This window comes from Sinohyriopsis cumingii, chromosome 15 (genome assembly GCF_028554795.1).
Source record: "Sinohyriopsis cumingii isolate HCF-2022 chromosome 15, ASM2855479v2, whole genome shotgun sequence".
Classification (NCBI taxonomy): Eukaryota; Metazoa; Mollusca; class Bivalvia; order Unionida; family Unionidae; genus Sinohyriopsis; species Sinohyriopsis cumingii.
Genome location: NC_142975.1, coordinates 68,110,351 through 68,133,570, shown reverse-complemented (window position 1 = coordinate 68,133,570; position 23,220 = coordinate 68,110,351). Strand labels below are relative to the sequence as shown.

The window sequence follows — 23,220 nt, the reverse complement described above, 5'->3', positions numbered from 1 at the left end:
TATATGACAAAATGAAATTGAACATAACATTTTAATCATACACTTTCTATTAGAAATATAATGACAAATTTATTTGAAAAAATGCAATTAGCCATTTTTTTTAATGCAAATAAGACAAATTTCAACATGCAGTCAAGTAAACGATCAAACTCAATTGCCCAGCATGCCAGCATAACCTGTATACTTGCCCGTCCTTATGAATTCAGTGTTGGTACTGGTTAAAGTTGACATTTTCCACATCTGTCAAGCTTTTTTGCCAGGTCATCAACCATTATTTTTATCCTTTTTGCCTCTGTATGCGTACTTATTAGGGGTGAGTATTGCCAGGAAAATATGTATTGCAATATGGCATGTCTGTATTGCGATATGTATCAATTCGTATTGGTCATTGATAGCATTTATGACTGGAATGTTGATATTGTATATTTTGTACTGAAATAATGAGCAATTTCCTTGCAGTTAATAAAATATGAAGAAGAAAATGAAACCATCTTGCTTTTAATTCAACCAAAACACCCAATAACTGTAACAATCACATCACTTGTTTAGAAAAAAAAAATATATCAACATGTGAAAACTTCTACAAGCAAGAAACAAAATACTGGAAAAGAATTGTAGAATTATTTTGCCTGATTAGAAAGTCTTCAAATCAAAATGATCTAACGATTCATTTCTTGTAGTACAAAACATGACAAGGGATAAACACAAGAAAAACAACACATAATCACAAATTATCACATTGATAAATATCCTACTTTGATTAGAAAAATGAATGATATAGTAAATTAATAATATCAGTGATTCCCAACCTTTCTTGGTTTGAACCAGAGAGACTAATTACTTAACACTGATGCCATGTTTAAAAATCCTTTGTTTGATACAACACTGTACGGCCGCAAATTGTGAACGATGAAACTAGCAATGGCATGAGTGATAGCTGTGGACCTTGCTGATGAAGATTTGTATTTAGTCTGTGCACCTAGCATAACAGCAATCTTGTGTTGTCGATCTGAAACAATATGTACACTTTTAATGGAACCTTCGGCTGTTGCGTTAGAGGTTGTCACTGTTGCACAGTACTTATGGAAAGTAATGATTGATGGTGACGCCGTAAATGAGTTGAGAGGTTCGTCGTACCGCCTGCGTGCGTGATTTCAGTTATGCACATATTACACACAGCCACAGTTTTGTCAATTGTATTAGTGCTAAACTCCCTTTTTAGTGAAAAATTATTCCAAACAGAACTCTTTACTCTTGGGTTCTTCACTAGCTCATACACAGAAGCCGCCATTTTGGTAACTACGTTAAGACTAATAAAAGACATTGGTGTGCTCAAAGCTAGTTATGGACAGGCTAATGTAGAAGAAAATAAAACCAGTGTACTGGCATTACTAAACTCGTATCGCAATATACCGTTCCAGGCATTTTGTATCGCAATTTACTGGTAAATCGGTATATTGTTATACCCTTAGTACTTATATGGATATATTTCCCCTTATAAAAATAAATAGGACAACCTAAATATTTGTAAGATTTGTTTCTTCTTTGGTAGCACCCCTTCTCTCATGAGATACTGTCTTATTGTACTTTAACAGAAACTAAGGCTAAAATGGGTCAGTTTGCAGCCTGACAGCAGATATACAAACCCTAGTACAAGATTGTCTCCCTCTAATGACTATCTTTATCCATAATTAAACTATGACATAAGTTAGACCTCTCCGGTGGCCTAGTGGTTAGAGCGTCCACCAGAGACTTATAAAAATGGTACTTAAAGCTGCCTTACTAGATGCTCAGCATTAAGCATTTAGCGTTAGGACTGGTCAGCCTGGTGTTGGAATAATGAGAGAATGGGACATCATGCTACATGTCTGCTGTAGCATATGCTAGACATAATTATTAACTGCCACAATGCAGACATTGTATTGGTATGGCAGAATTCACATCTTAATTAAACAAATGAATTAACAAAGTTCACTTCATGTCTTGACTACAATATTTGCTAGCTAACATTTTATTGGCATTACATTTCCAGACAGTATCAGTTCCTGGACTACACGAATCATATCATTTAAGTCAAATAAATTCTTACATTTCTCTCAAAGTCGTATGAATAAGTAATGCATGAAATTGTAAATAGAATAAACAAGTCCTATAACATTTAAGATTAATGCAACCAGTTATGTACGGAACACATCATAGGAATTAGAGATACAGAACAGAACACAAGTCGACATTTGTAAAATATAATAATTTAATCAGTTACATAACAATGAAATTGAACATGACATTTGATTCTCCTTCTCTCAGAAATAGTTTGTCTTTGTTACACTAATGGAACAAATGTAATCACATAATTGAGTGACTTAACAAACTCAAATTGCCAGCATGTCAACATCAGCTGGCTGCTTCCAGTCTTGCCAAATCACTGTTGGTGATAGGTCAGCATTGCCTTATTTCTTTTCATTCTCTCTTTGGTCATCAACTGTCTTGGTTGGAGGCTTTACTTTCCCACTGGATTACAGCAGTGTATCATGCAGGGGTGTAAACTTGAAGGTCGAAAAACCCTTTGGTGTCAGAACTAGTGGTAAAGTGAAATTGTGTAGGTCCTGTTGGTACTTAAAAGTTGTCATTTGACCCATGTCGTTTTTTATCCAGTTTGAAATAGGAAATTGCAACTTACCTTACAAACTCTTTCAGTATAATAAATACAAATCAGCAAGCATGAATAATATTCAAGTCAATTTGTTGTCCATTCACAGAGTTCATTAGTTCATTTTCCTTTTAGTTTTTTGTTGGATTTTTGAAAAAACATAGCTTTTAAAAAAATTAGTCATATTGCTATGATGTCTGCAGCGTGACAGTTTATAGTGATGTCTAGCACTGGGGCATCATGCTGCAGACATGTAGCATGATGTCCCACCCAGTCATATTATCCTGACACCAGGCCAACCAGTCCTAACACTAAAATCTTAATGCTGAGCACCTAGCTCTGCAGCTGTTGGTATCATTTTTTAAGTCTTTGGTATGACAAGGCCAGGGATCGAACCAACAACTTCCCGCATCTGAGGCAGACGCTCAAACCACTAGGATACCGGAGCGGTCTTTTAGTTTATAGTTGTCCTTTTAAGACATCTTTTTTATAGCAATATTATAAACGAGAGAATTCCCTTTATCATTACTCTGGATCTGGGTCTCAGATTTCCAAATCCCCTTCCTTGGATGATTTATTTAACGAGAAATTACTTATTAATTTTCTTGGAGTTAACTTTTGGATTCCATCAGAATTTAGATGCTGATTTCATGGAGATTTACCCAAATATTGCTTTCTGTCTGGGAACACACACACACTCCATCAATTTTTTGCATTGCCAATTTTCATTATTTTTTCCACCCAACATATAATTTTAACACTTTCATCAAAGTGGGAACATTCCATTTTAGTCTGCCTTTATTAATAGCTATTCTGGAAAATATTGTATGATACCAGTTTCAAATGGCCTAAGACTTTCCCAAATTTTTACTCTGGTTTGTCTCGGCTGCCATTCTCCGCTTTTAGACCATTTAATGAGACCATTTAATGTCATGTCTGAATGGACTCGAAATAAAATTCAATTCATGCCCCAAACAAAGCAGATCCCATCTCTTGCAGTAATTGGCTTAATATAGGTGTGAGTAACTTAGGTGTGCAATAAACTGTCATGAATACAATATCTGACATTGCCTGAATACGATAGTTGCGAATCTAAGCAAAGCAGAGACTGTAAAACGCTTTCTTGTGATGTACAAAAAGTACAATAGTTTTTATGTAATGTTTTCAGCTGATCATCTTTTTTTAAATACATTTTGGTTCTCAGGTCCATATCACTACCACGTTATGTCTGGAATTACTTTATAGCAAAATGGATTTTAAAGGAGAGCCGTACCACTTGGCATGCCATAATCATGATCTTCATGTATTAGAATCGGCATATGGGCTTGTGACAGTTTTACGAAAGTGATTGGGATCCATGCATAAAAATGAAGTGGATTTGTTACCACTCTTGAATCCATAAAATGTAACTAAATTCGGCCAAACTTTAAATATAGGTTTGCATGATCAAGATCTTGCACAAGTTCATTAATGTTTTAGATTCATGCAAAGTCATGAGGTGTTCTTGCATGTGATTGGCCAAGTTGGTTGAGCTTACAACTTGTGCATCATTTCTGATAAAATTTAATCAGACTTGATTAGGCAAATATTGTCAAGATGGAGAATGCTTTTAATTATGAGCAAGACTTGGGCATGATTATGAAATGATCTTGCATTCAATACTGTGAAAAAATTTTACACTCCAAATATGGGATTTTGATCAAGCATGGTGTCATCCAGATCTTGGTTGGGTACAATTATCATTTTAAATTTGTCTAATTTGCTGAGCTCAACAACCTAGCAGCTATTATATATTTCTGGTCAGATTTTGCTCAGACTTTTTGAATAGTTTTATATTTATCAAGCTGTTGAGTTCAATTATGAGCAAGATCTATGCATATTAATGAGGTAATCTTGTATCTGATTGGCTGATCTTGTTGCCACTTCCCATTAACTTGTATTATGATTGTCATGAACAGGTTGTATAATTGAGAACAGCATGCACATTAGGGCCTTAAAGAATTGTAAAATTGGCACATTTGCGAATGATCTGTCAGAGAAGTAGTACACGTACCTTCCTGCAACAGAGTTAAAATAAAATGTTTTTGGTTCAGAAACCTACATATGCATACTGTTTACCAATATGCAGACTTCTGCATCAGTTTGAATTTCAGCCACCATTTATGCTGGTTCTATGAAAATACTAAGTTGGTGTGACAATAGAATTTAGGATGTGTTAATACTACATGAGCCTGCTTGGTGAAATGGCCAGCTGATATGTAACCTGGTGAGTGATATCAGGCTCTTGTTTAAATGTCGAAACAAAGAGGGTATGTTTTTACAAAAATAATTTACAGGGTTCTCAGTAGACTTGTACCCTCATGTTTTGATGAATGGAATTTGTACATTACCTATTTCTGATATATGGAAATTATTTTCTGTGCATTTTAATGATGCACTGTGATTTGGACAGGAGCATGTCTTTGAGTACCCTTGACTCATCTGACATAATTTATTTTACTGAGCACACACCTTCCACAACATCTTCATTGTATGTGCCAATGGTAGACATTTGCTTGACTAATGTTCACACATTACCGTCCTATGAAATTGCGCAAGCATTAGATCAGTGTGAACTGTGTGCAACTAGCCTGGCACTAGCTACGTTGTGAACTGTGTGCAGCTAGCATGGCACTGGCTACATTGTGAACTGTGTAACTAGCCTGGCACTAGCTACATTGTGAACTGTGCAACTAGCCTGGCACTAGCTACATTGTGAACTGTGTGCAACTAGTATGGCACTAGTTACGTTGTGAACTGTGTGCAACTAGCATGGCACTAGTTACATTGTGAACTGTGTGCAACTAGCATGGCACTAGTGACGATGTGAATATCCAGATCAAGATTAGATTGTTTTGAGATTATCTTCGAGTCTGACATTCAGGACAGTTTGTGGAATAGGAAATCAATTGTCTTATTTTGATCAAATATCTGCTTCTGTTTGATTGCACATCAAATTATAATTAATTCGACAAACTGGAAAATATGGCAGCTTGCAAAGCCATTGTCATGATCATGGGGACAAACTGTTTTATGGGCGATTAATTTGCTTCAGTCAGTGAAGCATTTAAAACATCAGTATTTTTTGTTTCATAAGAATTTACTTGACTTACTTTAGAATTATTCAAAGTTGAAGAATGAGATGAAATGATTTTATAATACTAGATGTATTGAGAAATGTTATCACAATCCATCACAGAAGTATATTTTGAGTCTTAGGAATGGCCTGCTATTAATGATCATTCTGATACATAGACTTCTAAGAAACAGAAAGTTGGTAACGTCTTTGAGAAAAAGGAGAATAAATCTCAAAGCTGTAGAAAAATTTAAGGGTGGAAAAACAAATTTCCATCAATTAAAACTGAAATATGGAAATACATTGATATGATACTGGTGTAGGGTTGCTGGAAAATCAAACCTGTCTGCCGCTGAGAGCAGATCCAGCCTTCAAAAGTAAAGGCTAAAATAGTCCTTTTTCGTTTAATACACCAAACATACATAATTTGAAAGAAAAACGGGTACAAAATAGTAATGGCTGTTTGTATTACTGTTTTGTACATAATACTGTAATGCTTCTCTAATCAACACGAGCCAAGAAATCTTAAACATCAGATTATTCCACAAATAATGAACAATACCAGCTGCGAGTTCATGACTATCAGAAGATTTTTTTTTTTTGTGTTGGCTCTTGAGATTATGAGGTCATTGGTCAAATGACTTGAAATCTGTTGAGAACCCTGTTTTATCAAAAAAAACAAAATAAGTCATGCATCTTTGTAGGCTAATGTCTAAGGCTCCCTACTGTAAGAAAAACGCCAACTTTTTGGTATGATTGTATTTAGTTTTTGACAATTCTTTGTTGTATTTTTATTTCTTTGGTACGTTTGATACTAATGTTGAAAGCTTCATGACTTCCGTTATCTGTCACTTTTTAAAAACTCATTTTAGAGACTTGCTTACATAACAAAGAAAATGTATGGCCATGTGCTCTTAGCTGAATGTCATAATTTCATAATAGAAACGGAAGCCACCATTTTTACCTAGACATTTTTTACTTATGCAGCTGATCTAAATTCTAAAAGACCAGATTCAGTATACAGCAACATGACAGTAAGGTCATGAAGAACATGAAGTTTAGTATCATGATTGTTGCCTTTTTTTATTATTTGTCAAATTTTGATGTTTCTGCTATATGTCGGTTCAGTTCACAATTCTTGTAATGCTGACGTGTTATAGTGAAGGAAGGCAATATCGATAGTTTTTTAAAGGTTTGCCTTGATTGCTAGAAGGCAGAGAATTCTAATATTTTGTAGTAATAGAGAATTCGAATAGTGAAATACATGTACTTCTGTGGTTTGAAGTGGACCAGATTTTTATGGTAACCTATTTGTGACGAAAATGGCAACAAAATATTTTGTTATTGTCAAGCTAATCAGTCATAAATATTTGGATGGTTGAACTCTGTTGTAATTAGTGGTACACACTGGTATATTACTTTATAACAATTTGTATTGGTATAGCTTTTCCACATCAATATTTTAACCCTGTGTACTAGTTTAATTGTGGAACTAATTTTGTTTACTCTAAATATTGCTTGATATTATGAAAGAACACCCCATCCAGTCCAGTATGTGGTTTAGTAATGACTGGCAATCAATTACTGTTGAGTAGGACTGATCTTTATATTCAGTAAGCAGGAAAAGTGTTGTTTTGGATTCGCTTTGGCTTTGAATGTAGGAAAGGTGGTGAAATAAATGAATCATTTGCAGTATGCCATACACGTGCATCGATGTCACATATTAAAGTTCATCGTTACTTCGCTGTAGGCTCCTAAGTCTTTCTTCTTACTTGGTCTTTGACAAAATTTGTATCATTTTTTGCCCCCCCCCCCCCCCCCCCCCCCCCCCCCGAGAAACATCTGATAGATGTTTATTGTTGTAATGAAAACTTTCAAATTAGCAAATATTGCAATTAAGTTGGCAAAACTTGCATGTACAGGAACTCATTACTCTAATTTAGAATTGTACAGGAAGTTTTCTTCAGCCAATTTTCAGTTAACTGTATTTTGAACTACTTCATTTACTGTGCCAATTTCTTTTTATGGATTTCTCCTTGCTAATGTACACTGCTTAAAAAAAGATTGATTTTCATATTTTCTTTTCAGATATACCCGATTGACAATATGACTGTGAAGGTTGGAATCAACGGGTAAATGCATAATCCTGTTAATCAAGTCCTTTTCAGAACAGTTTATGTGGAATATACCAAATTGGATAAATTGGCCCCTACCCAGTCAAAATGTGGAATGATCTAAAAACCACTTGGGTCAAAGATTTTTTTTTACCTAGTTAATTATTTTATCATTAGTACATCCACTACTTTATGTATGTTCTCAACACTTTAAAACTTTTTTCTCACAAATTTGAAAGTAACATACATTCACAAAATACAAAACAGCAGCAGCATTTTCTTTCCAAGGCCATGTTGTATTAGGAAAGTTAGCAGAGAGGTGCATTAGTTGTTGGAACATCTGACTTGTAACCTTTGGGTCACGGGTTTGATACCATTCCATGCCTGCTTGTGTCCCTGAAAAGGCACACCATCAAAATGGATGTTCTTGTCAGCACTGGGTTTTACTAAAAGAAGATATGATTTCTAGTTGGTCATACATGGAAATGGTGCCAATCTGAAATCCAATATGTCCACCACATCAGTTAATTTTAAAATCTTTGTCGCTGAAGATTGTTGTAGATGTTTTCTACACTGCATTAAAATGGAAAAACATTCTTGAATATATGGAAATTATTTTTGGCAAGAAGAGTGTCAGTCCCTCAGAGACTCCATGAATTTTTCCATTGTCAGTGTTGGACATAGGATGAGAAGGACAGGGGACACACTGGGTTCTCTATCCAAACATTTGGCAGCCATGCAACATTCTAGCTGGACAGCAGAAAATAGTACGTAATGTACTTCTAGTGCTGTAACAATTATCTTATTTGTTTTGACAGTTTTGCCACCCTAACATTGTCTGCACTGAACTATTTTCCTTAGACAAACTACTGCATAAGAATTTTTATCATCGTGACAACATATCGGGTTAACCTGAAATGAGCAGTGAAATTGAATTTTCTGCTCCAGATCATACTGTCATTTAACTTGAGTGTGCACTGATCATGCAGCATTCATTGTAATAAATTTTAAAAAATTCTGAATTACATTTCTTTCAAAAGATTGTAGCAATTGAATGACAAATTGTATAAATTTGCATAAATAACTTTTGACATTTAAACCTCGCAATAACTGAGATTTATATCACTGTTGAGATGACTTGAACCTTGTGAATGTTTTACTAATGGTCATCGAACACTTTACCACAAACCTTGACAATTTTCATTGCCAGAAGCATCATTTTAAAATGTTTATTGCTATCTTGTGGTTAAGCACCATAGACTGGTGAAGGTATTCGTTTGACTAGAAAAAAACAGGTGGCAATTTATAAACTTTTAGTACATAGAATTTTGTTTAAATGCAAGGTTCATCTGTTTTTATGGACCACAGCACTTTTTATTGGGATTTGTTTAATAATATCATGGCACATTTAACAATATTTTGTTTACTTTCAGATTTGGTCGCATCGGTCGTCTGGTTGCAAGGGCTGCCCTTCAAGCAGATGGCATTGTCGTCACAGCTATCAATGATCCCTTCATTTCACTGGAGTACATGGTATTTCGATTATATTCATACACTCAAATGTTTTCAAAATTTGAAATTTTACCCATGGTAGAAGTAATTGATTGTAGGGCAAAGAAAGTGATTTCATTATGATGAAAAGTGATTTTTATTTTTTCCCTCATCTTTTTATGATAAGGTCTCCAACCAAATCTGAATCATGACCATCACCCTCTTTTATTCCTCCCAATGTAATTTCAGGTGGATATAGCTATGCTAACTTCAAAATTCTTAAAGGTATCTTAGGAAACTTGGACTGATAGTCCACATGTGCCTTTGCAATTAAAAATATTAGTCACTGTTTTTGTTTTGTCTCCATTTTTTTTATATTAATTCATTTCCAAGCAGCAACTTCAAGGGCAGAGCCCCAGGGTAAAAGGACAAACCAATTAATCCATGCTGACTACAGATTCTTTAAGGGTGGAGCAATGAAACATTTTTTTAAAGTCATGAATTGTAACTTTTATCATACAAGGAAAACTTAAAAGATCAATAATGATCATGCCTAGCTTTTCACCTCTTACCAGTATTTTAGATTGGAAACTGACATGGACTAACACAACATATCAATTGCTGACATTCCACTCTTTTTCCAGTTAGAGCTATACACTCCCCCACCCCTCCAGTTTCAATACAAGTTTAAATTTCCATTCACAAACTGACATGTCAAATGTCTACTACCCAAGTGAGATATATCAGGCAGACTTCCTTTTGATGTTACAGGAAATGTTTTTTTGTTTTTTTGCAACCTGTGTGACCTTTTAATGATACTTGTATTATTTTTCAGGTGTACATGTTCAAGTATGATACAACACATGGCAGATTCAAGGGTGATATCGGTGTAAAGGATGGAAAACTGGTCATAAATGGGCACTCCATTGCTGTCTTTGACAAGTAGGTTTGGTGATTGAAATATTGAAATATTTGCTTGGATACTGTGGAAGGGTTTATCTGTAAAGTGACGGAACAGCTAGTCAGCCATGAGAAATTATAAACCAAGTTATTCCTTATGCCCTTCAAAATCTTTGTACATTGAGGGGATATTTTAGTTATAAAGTTCTTGAAAAACACTGGTAAATAATATTCAGTATTTGCTGAGGTTCATTTGTTGGCCCCTCCCCCATGGGATGTTCAGCACATGATCTATGAATGGAACAATACAGTTGCTATTAGTATTTAAATGATATGTAATTAGCACTTAGGCCAAAGAAAAAGTTTCCAGTCGGCCAACCATGTCTGTTTCTTATTGCTTACCCTAGCACTTAAAAATTAGAAAAAATTCACATTGAAAAAAAAAAAACAACCTGCCTACCATAATTTAAAAACCAGTGCAGTAGGAAACATTTCTTTTCTTGTCTTTATCCATCATGAATAATGAGCTATCCTTTGCTTGTGGCACAGTAGTTGTTGAGTGGACTAAGGTGCTCACGTGTACAGTTCACATGCGTCTTACCTGTCAACACATGCTTGAGAGAAAAAATTGCTGATAGTTTCCAATTGGTTAATGGTTCTTTGCATGATCTTCTACCAAATATCATGGCTGCCATTGATAGCAAGCCAGTTATGTGTTGGAATGGAGTTAAATGCACAAACTTTTGATCACTGGTTAATATACATCTAGCATTAACTGCGATTGGTTGGCATTGAATTTAGCTAAGAAATTGGAGACTTGCTAAAGCATCCAGGCAACCACTCACTTTATATTTTGATCCGTTTGATCTGAAGAGTTGGTAGCTGCAGATTCTGTTGATAAAGTTTGCTTTTCTGTATTGTGAAACTTCCACTCCACTAGGACATGAATTAATAAGGCCCAAAAAGTGTTTCTGGTCAGCGGACTGTCCATTATTCATTGGCAACCCTGACACTACGCCCCACCCCCTTGTTTAAAAATTTAAAATAAAAGTAAAATTCCTGAAATAGATTTCTAATTAAGCTGGTTTACCCCAGTGCTTGATGTTCTTAGTATATTATATATACTCAGTGTTTCCCTTTATGCACATTTGTGCATCAGGGACGCACGCTGAAGAAAATTGACGTGCACATTTTGTTACCATGCATTTTTTTTTTGACGCAAAGGATTTTCATAATATGATGATTTATTTAATACCCAATGCATTGGACGATGGATGGCATCATATATACTTCGCGTATAGGCATTGACTGGTTCCCCGCTTTGTTTGCTCCCTGCCTTGCGCTCCTCTATTCGTATAGCAAAGTGCAATGCAGGGAACATGTAAAACAGTGAACCAGACTAGCATAGGCAATGTTATGATGGAGTAGCTTCTCCTAATCTCGTGAGCTTCTCGCGATTTCCATCGAGCTCAGCAAGCTGTTCTAGATATTTAACATCAAGGCTCGTTGCACTAGAAAGTGATTGCCAGATTAAAACGTCATGCACTAAAAAGCATTAGCGAAGAAAGTGAAAGAAACGGAACACAAAAGAGTGACTGGATCTAACTTTAATGCAAAATGGAGAAAATTATTCCCTTGACTGGAATATTCATTATGATTACTGGTGTGATTTCTGATCGCGTGATTGCATAGACTGCAAAAGTGAATAATCCTCTCGTGACAGGATTTTAAAATTTTTAAAAAAAGGCCCTCGTTTGCCATAAGATATCTGGAGAACACATTATAACCTAAGACATTATTTCACAACAAAGAAATCAGTAAACTTGCAGAGACAAATGCGTTATTTGGATTACAAAGTCAGAGGGTCATTGCAGATTTTGTTGGTTTTAACTTTTACTGCAATAAAAGAAAGATCTTAAAGTTCAAGTGTAACTTATTATAAAGAAGATGAATCAGTATCCTCCTTGATATTTGGATAAATGTGTTCTAGGACGAAGTACAATGAAACCTATGATAAGTACACATTTGATGAAAGGCAGTAAATTAACTCCCATTTGGTTAAAAAGATTTATTTGGCTTTTTGTATTGGCTTATATTTAATGTGTTGGGTTATAATATTGTTGAGGAGACTGTTAAAAGTACGACTTTAAAAGAAAAATGAACTAATAAAATTCTTTGAATGGACAATGCATTTGTTTGTTAACTGTGCATGTTGGCATATTTGTATGTTTAGAGAAAGAGAGAGAGAGAGTATGTTGTGCAAGTTGCAATATCCTATTTCAAGCTGAAAAAGTATGAGTCGTATGAAAATTTGTCAGTACATTTTTGACCCCCACATTTTTTATTTGACCCCCAGTTTTGACACCTAGATTTTTTTTGTACCCTCAATTTTACACCTCTGGGAGATACACTGTATACTAGTCATTATAATATGTATAGTGTTTTTATATAAAAGACTGTCGTCGTACATTTTCATCAAAATACGCGAGGACATTGAACTAAGAGTTCTAAAATAGTACCAGCTTTGGAAGCATTTATTCAGTTTTGCAAAAAATATTAACTTTTCCCCACATTATATGCTACAACTTATTGCCCTCTTCACTCTTCAGGTCACGGTTATGATAGTGGATAAGAAAACATGCTATTGTCTTATTCAACAAAGACTGATTCAATGCATATAATGCTAGAAAAGTGAATATTTATTGTAGAAATTAATAAATTGATGCAAGTGTTTACGATGACAGGTGTTTGAATTTATTGAATAAATAAGAAACTAAGGTATGTATGACCCACATTTTGACTTTGCATTGGAATGAACACTGAGCCAGACTTGGGTGATCTGAGTTTGTTAGTTCCAAGAGAAAACTTAATGGTATCATCATATGTTCTGAATACTACAGCTGTCTTATTAATCCGTCTGGTTTAGAGTCTATAGTTTTAACCAAATTATTTTTCACTTGGTTTTGCAGTGGTCAAAAGTGCGGACCTTTACAGATCAGACTTCTCAACTTTGTCCACAGGTGTTTGAGTCTCTGGCTCAGCCAACATGGGTGGGTGGTTCCTAGTTGTTGCCACCAAATATACTGGTATAGACTATCATGTGCTGAAAATGGCATTAAACCGTTAACTAGGTTAGTGAGTTCTTTCTATACACTAAGGCAATATCCTTTTCGAGGACCTGTGGTCAAATTTTGTTATGCACATCAAACTGTTTGCCTTGTTGTTATAGTTCTAGGGTTTAACGCCATTTATCAGTACAAGATAGGCTATACATGGAAGCTATTATAACTGGTGGAGGAAGAACCCTGGAAAACCCAGGGAAGAACCACAACTCCTGAGAAGCTACTGGCAGGCTTTCTCATGTATCCACATTAGCCAAGCCTGCGACTCGAATCCATGCAGATAGAGGTGAAATGGCAGTGATCTGGAATGGTGTCCACTTTAGACCACTCTGCCACTTTATGCCCCTTTTGCTTTGTAACGAAAAGTATAGGTCAGTCAGTGATCAGTATTAATCTAATTCTTATTCTTCACCTTTAGGTTCCCACTTAAAGTAGGCCCATGTCCTTTGGAAAGTGTCCGATGGGAAAACATTGATAACATTAATTTTACAAAAACAATTTTATGATTAAAAAAAGTTTCATATGGCATGCAGATAACCAGACTCATTCTGCTTATGTGTTTTTATGCCATTTTTGCACAAGAATATTTTATTCTACATTTTAGAAATTTTGGGCAAAATCATTTTTTTTATTTAGGAAAGACCCCAAAGAAATTCCATGGGGAGAGCATGGAGCTGATTATGTAGTCGAGTCTACAGGAGTTTTCACTACTGCAGATAAGTGTGCTGTAAGTTGCATTTTTGTGTAATTATTTTGTTTACAATTGTTAGGATTTCTTCTTTCTTAGGTCTTGTCAGTTGTGACGTATTCTGAACGATGCACCATTATGTTCTAACGATCCTTGAAATAGTGTTTCAACAAAAATAAAAATAGTGAGTGTAGTTGGTGCAGAAACAAAGATTGGATTTGGTATTTTGTAACACATCAACAGATTTTTTAGTATACAGTGAATTAGAAGAAAGTGCCTTGTCCAAGGACACACTGTAGGAGCCGACCTAGTTTCAAGTCGGGTATTCTAACCACTGAGCCACCCTAGCAAAGAAGGGAGAGAAAAAAAAGAAATTTATATCTGATATTACAACATTTATTAATGTATTTGTACCCATTCTTCTTGCACCCACCTGCCCACTCGTAGGTTCAATCCATAGATCTGTATGAAAACAAGCATACATTAAAAACTTACCTAGTTCCGGTTTTGCATTTGCAATTTATTTGTTAATATTAGTATTGTCTGGCTCTTAGTTTTGTTATTGTTGGAGAAATTTTTATTGAAATGTACTTGCATGTAATATACATCATGACTAGATGGTATATCACATACCATAGCAACACCCCTACCTCAAGGTCAAGGCAAGGGATTAAGTAATTATTTGACTTGACAACTATTCAACCATTTTGTTGAAACATAATCCAATTGTATATCGTGACTGGATAGTATATCAATACCATAGCCGAATCTTAGACCACTTCAAACATCAGCTGATCTTACCAAAGACATTAAAATGTTACTAGCAGCTGCCTCGCTTGGCACTCAGCAGTAAGACATTAGTGTTAGCACCACCAATCAGCCTGGTGACAGGATAATATGACTGGATGGGACATGATGCTACATGTCATTGGCATGATGTCCCAGTGTTTGACATCACTATAAACTGTCACATTGCAGACATGATAGTGATATGACTAAAATTGTTAAAGATATGTTAAAAATCTCCTACCTTAAGGTCATGGCAAAGGAAAAAATATAAATCCATGACCTCTATTCACATGCACATCTGACTTGTAAAGATATTTTATTGAAACTTTAGTCGTGTATTCCTTATCCATGCTGTCACCTTGTAACCCTACAGATGTTCTGATGACACTTTACCCTGGTTCACACTTTGTACAACAGGCTTGTCTCAGTCATGGTCATTATTCACAGAAGATCTTGAGATAGAGGGATAATGTGCCATTTTGAACTACATTTCATTTGCTAGGAATTTCTGCACAAAATCAGTGAAATGCTCAAAAATTATAGCATAAACAAGTTGGAAACTTGGATTTTGCTCTGGCCCTGGTAGTTCTCAAATTACTTAAATTAGTTGAAATAGCATGCATAGTGAGTTGCTAACAATAACTGTTATGAATTTTGTTCCTCCTTTGAAAACGTTCCTTAATCACATTAGGAATATTAGCCTGCTACCTCCCAAATCCATTCCTACTAAAGACTAAAATCGTCTTATTGCCCGTTTTTAGATAAAGGGCAGTAACTCTTGCCCATTACCTCCCCTTGATACCACCAAGTGTCGCCAGTTTTTAGCTTCGCTGTGTCCTGAGATATGTGCAGTGCAATAGCCTCCGACAATTAAATATGAAGTTTGCTTATCCATTGACTCATTGCTCTGTACTTTTTGTGTTCAGCAGCATATTTTAATTTAAATAACTGTAATGTAACTATCATTAACAAGGGTGTATACTCTCTTCATAAAAAAGCACAGATTAAAACATTGGCAAAGATTAACACACCAGACTTGGATTATACCATCAGGCACTGAAAAGGATGTCAATCAGTTACTTGCACATTCATATTTCAGTAAAGGTCAGGCGACCCTTTAAATTGAGAAGAATCCAAAAATATGACACCAATTGTTTTATTACATTTATTTTTAAATAAAAGCAGCCTTTTTTCATTTCTTATTATAAAAATTGCATCATAAAAACTTCTGCCAATAAGCTTTCTCACTTGGTATTAAATAGTGTTAAGAAAGAGATAGAAAAATTGCAAAGTAAGATCAAAGGTAAAGATATTGCTAAGATTAATTTTTAGAAAATGCATTTAAAAAATGTAGGCCACAAAAAAAACACTGAAAAATTCATCAGATGTATAAACTGTGGTCTTGGAAACGTTAGAAAACCTCAGCTGGAAACTATAAACATCCAACAGCAAACAGATTACTTCAGATAGTCACATCTTAGGACATTGGTAAAGATCCAGAAAGTTGATAACTAGGTTATAGAATAGGGAATATCTGCCCAATCATATCCATGCATCCCTAATATCATCCAACCCACAACCAAGGTCATGGTCATTTAAAAATCTTGCTGAAATTGCAGGTTAAAGTGTTTCTGTATGGCCATGGATCCACAAGAGCTCAATTGCTGGATCATCACACTCATATTCCATTAATCATTGTTCAGCTCACATCCAGGCAAGTTCATGTTGACTGCCCTGACACATTCTTGGGAAGGCACTTATTTTCTATTTCTTTTTAATAATATAGCCAACCAGCCAGCTTGATGGTCGTAGGTCCCAACCCCTGAGAGGGAGAGTTATCTTGCTTTGACTATAAGATGAAAAGCTCTGCCCTCTAATATCTATACACCCTCATCTGACCCTAGGACAAGGTTAGGGTCATTTGAAATTTTTAAAACATATCTGGTCAGGCAATTGAGTGATCAAAACATTTAATTGATTGAAATTTGTTTTGTGCATAAAATGCATAATATTTTTGTGACCTCAACTTGGTTTGAAAGCTTTAAAATTGTTGATAATTGTGATCTAATTGTATTTTTGTACTGACTTTTTTATATATACATGTAACTACTTTCTGTTACAGGCCCATTTTGCAGGTGGTGCCAAGAAAGTAATAATCTCTGCACCCTCTAATGATGCACCCATGTTTGTTGTTGGGGTTAATGAGGAAAAGTACACAAAGGATCTGAAGGTTGTCAGGTATATTTTATGAGAACAGGAAATAGATGAATTTGAATTTAGTTGAATGTCCTTCTGGGTTAAGTAGCTATGAGCTGGCCTCTGCACACACAAAAATGAACAGATTATGCAAAGGAATAGGATGTCAGACATGAACACTATACTGTCAGACACATACACAATCATGCAGCAGCTGGAAATACAAATATATCTGAATTAAATATTTCAAACTCTTTGGATTATACGTATAAAGTACATGCATCAGTAACATTATATGGAGTCTTTTGTTTGCAAACTTGAACCATCATTTTGCAAAAGAAAAACAATTCAGAATTGATGACCAATGCCTGGGGGGCAAGTATTGTACTATTAATACTAATGATGCTTTTGATTGAGCCTGCTTAGATCGGAATTTGGCCTAATAAGACAGTTTGAAAATGCTATTGCAAAAATGTCTTGGAAAAAACCTCAGAGAAAGCACAGTAACTAAAATCTGCTTTTCAAAATCCACCCCTTTCATTGTTATGCAATAGCCCATAACCAACTAAAATAACAGTTTTCAGCATTATTTTAACTCGCTAGGCAGTTTTTATGAAAATTGTGCCCAGGATGGCTTCTCATTGCATTATTGAGGTATCCATAGCAGCCATTTGAAATATTTTTTCTAACATTTACAAAACAGCTGATCAAACATGGTAAAAATGCTTGTTATCAAAATATATTTCCAGGGTCTTTCTCTTGGCATTGATGTACCTTTCTTCGCTACTACATGGAAAACATGTTTTCTGATTCTTTACAACTTATGTTTGGTGTGGTTCCCTTAGCAATGGCATGGTATCCCTGGCAAAAGTTTTAATTTGTAGAGAACTGATTACTGAATTCTGATCACATTGATAAAGCTGTTTGTGTTGTTCCCATAGCAGAGGTTTGGAAAACCTATCTTCAACCAAATTTTTTATAACACTAGTCAAATTTAATCAAACATATTAATATTTTCTAAAACAGCTTTATCAGAGTTCTCTGGATGGCTACTCAAGCAATGTTGTTGGTTCCATAGCTGGAAAACCTTTAAAAAAAAAAAATGTTTCTCATCAGATTTGGCTATTGTAACTGATATTTTTAGAAATCATTGAATAACTTTGTCCATAACTGCCTTGCCATATTTTTAAAAAAATCGGATTGCTAGAATCCTACCATGCAGAACTAAAATTACATACAGCACACCATCTAGTCTAGCTGAAGTTACTGAAGGTAAAAATACATTTCCTCAATTTGTGCCCAATAGTTTGAATTTATCCTGTCACAGGTGTTGTTCTGGACCCCTTGTCCAGTGTTAGAAGTGGACCTCAAAAACCTTGAAAAACCTAAGATTTCATTTTGACCTTAGAAACCTATTTAAATAAAGCCTTAAAAAAAAACTGAAAACCTAAATAAATTTAAAAAACCTAAAACTCTGAAAAAAATGAGTCAGTACCCCATCTCCACAAAAATGGCTTTTTTGTGCACGTTTTTTCATTAGGCCAGCCCAGTGGTCAAGAAAGCATGCAAATTGTGTGAATTAAAGACATTTGTTAACTTTCACTTTTTCTTTACTTTCATTTTATTTAGAAACAAACTGTAAGCATAATTTATAAAAAAAAATTAATAAATGTTATGCTCACAAGGGAGATAATTTTGTAACTGCTTTGTCTTGAACCTCAACAGAATTTAAATCCTTGAGAGAGAAAAAACACCTTTAAAACTCGCATTTTAAAATTAAATTTCACTTCAAACCTGCTTATCTTAATTTCAGAAGAGCCAGATTGTACAGATGTTTTGGCCTCATGATCTTCAGAATAAATATCTGAATAAAAATATAATATCAGAAATGTTCATAAGAATTTTAAATTTGATAGCTGCAATTTATTAGTACATTTATTGGTAAAGTTTTGGTGTATTTGTATTGCTTAATAAGGGATGTTAGTTATGATGTAAATACACAAATGTGCACATACTGGAGTGATGCTTGATTTATTATGTAGTAAAACAAACCAAGAGTTTAAACAAAATTGTCTTTTCATTTCTTTTAAAAGGAATGATGATTACGGTTCATTACATTTGTATACATTTTTATTCTTTTTCAGCAATGCCTCCTGCACTACTAACTGTTTGGCCCCATTGGCTAAAGTGGTTCATGATAAATTTGGCATTGTAGAGGCTCTGATGACCACAGTTCATGCCTACACAGCCACCCAGAAAGTTGTGGATGGCCCAAGCATGAAGGACTGGCGTGGAGGTCGCACAGCTGCACAGAACATAATTCCATCCTCCACAGGGGCTGCCAAGGCTGTGGGAAAAGTCATTCCTGACCTAAATGGGTTAGTACTTAAATTGAAGGGCAGACAAACTTGTTTCTTTATGCATGGCTCAAGTTGTAGGAGTTATGTCTGGCCTTCCATTAACATTTTCTTTTCTAGCCCATAACTTTTTAAAGGTTTGAGAAATTTTCATGAAAATTTGCCAACTTATATAATGTAACTAGATGGCATATAATGTGCATATACCTGCCAAGCTGATTTGTTCCAAATCTTGGTTCTCATAGAAGGTTCATTGGCGATGGTCAGGGAACCAGACTAACTTTACGGAAGTACATTGGATACTTCACTGTACCCATTTTTCCATTCAGAATGCCTGTATGACCAGGTTTTTGCTTTTGTATTTATATAGTTATCTAGAAATGTCTTTCAGCAAACAGAATATGTTGCAGGTGGAATCGCCCTTTAAAAATATTCTGCCAGCACAAGTATAAATATCAAGATTCTTGACCATTTTTGAATAAAAGGCAGCAATTACAGTTAAACCACTGATTTTCCCACACCCTTGGTTACAAAGCCTTGCTGGATTAAGTTTTGCTGGACCAACTGAGGTCACATAATAATAATTTAACAATAGTTATAAATGAAACAGGTTTATTAATTACTGTACTTGCAAAAGGAATGTTGCTGTACTACCACTCCCAAATGTTAGAATTATACTGGAACTATATACTTAATCACAAAGGTCTGGAAGTTGAGCACTGTCAGAGTTACTGTCTGTTACATAGTTTATTGCTTCTTCATGAATTTCTGATGCAGCAGGTGGGACTTCCGGGGTACTTGAAGCTGAAGTCACAGGATTTTCAGATTTATTGAGCGAAGTTGTTCCATGTGTTTTGATCATTCCCTTTGTGATTTTGATGTATCAGGTTAAAATTCATGAAGTTATGTTCCTTCATGAAGGTACGTTGCACTAGCCCTTTGATTAATTAACCCAACAACTCAGTTACCTTATCAATAGTAAGACTTTCAGCTACATATGTTTAATATTCATCACTCTTACCATCATCCTTTTCATTGATTTTATCAGGATTCAGAACAATGTAATTACGGAAGCAGTATGGTGATGAACAACAGGTATTTCTTCATTGACATTTATCCAATCGACCAGATTTTCTTCATTAAGCTTACTTGCTATATCCTTGGCAACAGGTCCTGTAACACTTTTGCATATTCAAGCAACTCATGAACAACTTCTACATTAAATCCAGTAAAATGATTGTCAACATTTTCATCAAGTGTATTTTCAAACATCAAGGCAGGCCAGAACTTATGCCAGCCTTTCTTTAGTGTTGATGGTTGTATGTTCTCCCATGCATGAGCAATAAACCACAGCACATCTTTCATGTTGAATTCTTTAATAAATGTCTGTAGAGACTTGCCAGCATTAATCACATCTAACATACATTGCATGAAAAGTGAGCGATACTTAGTCTTCATAGAGTGCAGTATTCCTTGGTCTTGGGGTTGGATAAGTGATGTACAGTTTGGTGGTAAATACACTTTATAAACATTAAGATGGTAACTCTATCCTGTGCGCCCTTCGTCCTCCATTCATAGCGTCCTTATATGTGTGCATCAGCAATATAATGCAGTTTGATCTGCATTATACACCTGCTCATGGCTGAGGTGTTCATCAGCTACAAGCTTCTGAAATTCGTCCACATACTCAGAAGCTCCTTTGTGGTCTGCACACCATTTTTCTTCACACTTCATGCATGGAAATTCCATGACGCTTCTTGAACCTTTAAAGCCATCCTTCACTACAGTCCCACTCATGTGCTAATTTAAGTTATTTATGAACAAACTAAGCCCGGTCAATTACCATCCTGCCTGACAAGTCCACTCCATCACTCTGACTTTGTCAAAACCATTCCATCATCATTCAGTTATGCTCAGTACTTTTACCATGTTTCATAGTTTTTCTAATCTTCATTGACTTCTTGGAATCACTGTCAATAGAATTTCAATATTTTGTCCCTCTAATTCTTTATCATAAACAGTTGATGAACCAATGCCATATGTGTCACAAGCTTTTGCATGGAAACACTACGGTCCAGCTTTTTTAACAGTTCTACTTTATCTTGTATCGATATTGACTGGTGTTTACGTTTGACACCACCACTGACACTTGCATCTTTCTTAAAGCCATAGCTAGGGTTAAAGGTAAGTTAAATAAGCTAAGAATTGCACATAAAAAAAACGAGTATTGCCACCAACTACTGCAGTGTAAATAATCCAAGTGAGTGCGGGCCCAGTAAACTTATTTGGCAGTGTTGGGAATTTCAAGTGCCTTCTTGTATTTTTGTGCAGACTAAGAGGTGCCAGACCTTCTGTTGCTGAAAACTTTGTAGTTTACCTGTACATTTATTGGGCACCTTATGGTATTGAAATATCTCAAGAGTGGGAGAAGATTACCACCGCCACAAAGTTTTCAAAAGAAAGATTGCATTGAGTTGAGAAATGCAGCAAGAATATATTGACCACAGTTGGAGCAGTTCGCAAAACTGAAGTGAAGGTCATTAAGGCTTGTGTACTTTATAGACATTTAATCGAATAAAACCTTGCCTTTACTGCATCAAATCACACTTCTGAAATTTTAAAATGTCCATTACAGTCTCATTTTTGTTCTGAGCTGGTTCTAATCTACACGTCTTAAAAAAATTCTTCTTTTAAATTCTGTTTTTGTTTCTGATTCTGCATAAAATTCATAAAATCATGGCTTCTAAAAGAGGATGTTGATGAAAATGATTCAAAATTGATATAGAAAAATGCTCACCATGTTTTCGTAACAATGTTACATAAGCCAGCAGACACAAACACTTCATGTAACACTGCAATTGTGAATTTTAATTAAGTCAGAGGAATGTTTGTTATATACTGACATTTTTAGGAAAAGACCTTCCAACCTTGCTAAAGAAGTTAAACGCTCAAAGAATTTTTTTCTTCATCTCCTTGATCTAGCTTCATCTTCTTGATCTAGCATAACTGCATCTACTATGTCTATTTCTGATGTAATTAGAGCTGAAATTATGTTAGGTATTATTACGGAACTCACTCTGCCTACAAGTGCACTGAATACATTTTCAAAGGTTTTTATAGTTTTGTTTAGGAATTCAAAACATTTTCAGCGCAGCATATCAAAAGGAACTAATGTCATTAAAGAAATAGCAGCCAATACCACATTAAAATTAGCTAAAAGAATGTTGTCTTCAAACTGTTGTCAAAATAATGCTTTTATTACCTCAAATCATCTGCAGTTTTCTCCATAGTTCAAGAGTAAATTGAGTGCATAGGCTGTAGAGGCAATTTTAATTTTAAAATGAAGACCAGGACGGATACAGGTAGGATCTACACTGAAAAGGAGCTGCAGGGCCTGAAAAGTGCTTACTACAGGTCCTTTAGCATGAATTGAGTGGAATTGAATTTTGTATACGTAAATGGGTGGGGGATATATATATATATATATATATATATATATATATATATATATATATATGTAAATGGGTGGGGGATGGATATATATATATATATATAATGGTATTTAGTGATGGTTTTTAAGAATTCATTTTTGTTGATTCACCCTAACTCGTTATTCATCATTTTCAAGTTTTGTCTAATTTTTTATGGTGTTGTCTCTCAAAGAAGTTTTGGGGGGTAGGCACATCATCATTAGTGATATTTTCATTGAAATTTCATAGAATATTTCTATTTCCAGTGTACTGAGAATATTGTTGGAAAGAAAACTAAAAAAAATAAAGGACTTTATTAAAATTGAAA

At 35.0% G+C, this 23,220-nt stretch overlaps 1 protein-coding gene across 2 annotated transcripts in view; it reads left to right on the top strand.

The window, feature by feature from the left end:
- The window catches only part of LOC149782006 (uncharacterized), a 33,467-nt gene that overhangs the window by 2,862 nt on the left and 7,385 nt on the right, over positions 1-23,220 (top strand). For both annotated transcript variants that reach the window (XM_089933410.1, XM_089933409.1), the window contains exons 2-7: positions 7,854-7,897; positions 9,313-9,412; positions 10,206-10,312; positions 14,029-14,119; positions 16,992-17,107; positions 19,210-19,443. In XM_089933410.1, coding sequence (XP_089789536.1) covers positions 7,854-7,897; positions 9,313-9,412; positions 10,206-10,312; positions 14,029-14,119; positions 16,992-17,107; positions 19,210-19,443 — 692 coding nt within the window. The remainder of the gene's footprint in view (positions 1-7,853; positions 7,898-9,312; positions 9,413-10,205; positions 10,313-14,028; positions 14,120-16,991; positions 17,108-19,209; positions 19,444-23,220) is intronic.